The sequence below is a fragment of the Nestor notabilis genome, unplaced genomic scaffold (genome assembly GCF_000696875.1).
Source record: "Nestor notabilis isolate BGI_N333 unplaced genomic scaffold, ASM69687v1 scaffold26047, whole genome shotgun sequence".
Lineage (NCBI taxonomy): Eukaryota > Metazoa > Chordata > Aves > Psittaciformes > Psittacidae > Nestor > Nestor notabilis.
Window position 1 is genome coordinate 6,776 of NW_009938175.1, and position 524 is coordinate 7,299.

The 524-nt window shown below is 65.6% G+C and overlaps 1 protein-coding gene across 1 annotated transcript in view; it reads right to left on the reverse strand.

Moving 5' to 3' along the window:
- Positions 1 to 524, reverse strand: part of CTSK (cathepsin K) — a 1,616-nt gene that overhangs the window by 597 nt on the left and 495 nt on the right. The window contains exons 2-3 of the mRNA XM_010019207.1: positions 319 to 474; positions 6 to 237 (exon numbers count right to left, since the gene is read on the reverse strand). Of these exons, the coding sequence (XP_010017509.1) occupies positions 6 to 237; positions 319 to 474 (388 nt within the window). The remainder of the gene's footprint in view (positions 1 to 5; positions 238 to 318; positions 475 to 524) is intronic.

Sequence of the window (524 nt, forward strand, 5' to 3'; positions counted from 1 at the left end):
CGTGCCCAAGCCCCAGCCCGGGCCGATGTAAGGGTAGGCATCCTCGGAGTCGATGCCGCGGTTCTGCCGCACGTACTCGAAGGCGTTGGTCATGTACCCGCCACCGCAGCCGTCGTTGTTGGCCACACAATCCACCAGGTTCTGGGGGCTGAGGGACAGCAGCTTCCCCGTCCTGCGCTTGAGCTGCCCCTCCAGGGCACCCACGGAGCTGAACGCCCAGCACGAGCCGCACTGGCCCTATGGGGACACGATGGGTGACACCGGGGTGATGCCGGGGTGACATCCAGCTGCGGGCACCCCCGGGAGCACCCCATTTACCTGGTTCTTGACAGGGGTCACGTAACCTTTCCTCCTCCAGTCCACGGCCGCCGGGGCTCTCTCGGTCCAGTCGGGGACATAGAGCGTTTCGTTGCGACGTGGACGACCACGGGGCACCTTCAACCCTGTCATTGTCCTCACCACCTCCTCACTGGTCTGGGGAAGGAGCCCGGGGGGCGGATGTGCTGAGGACCTTATGTCCCACC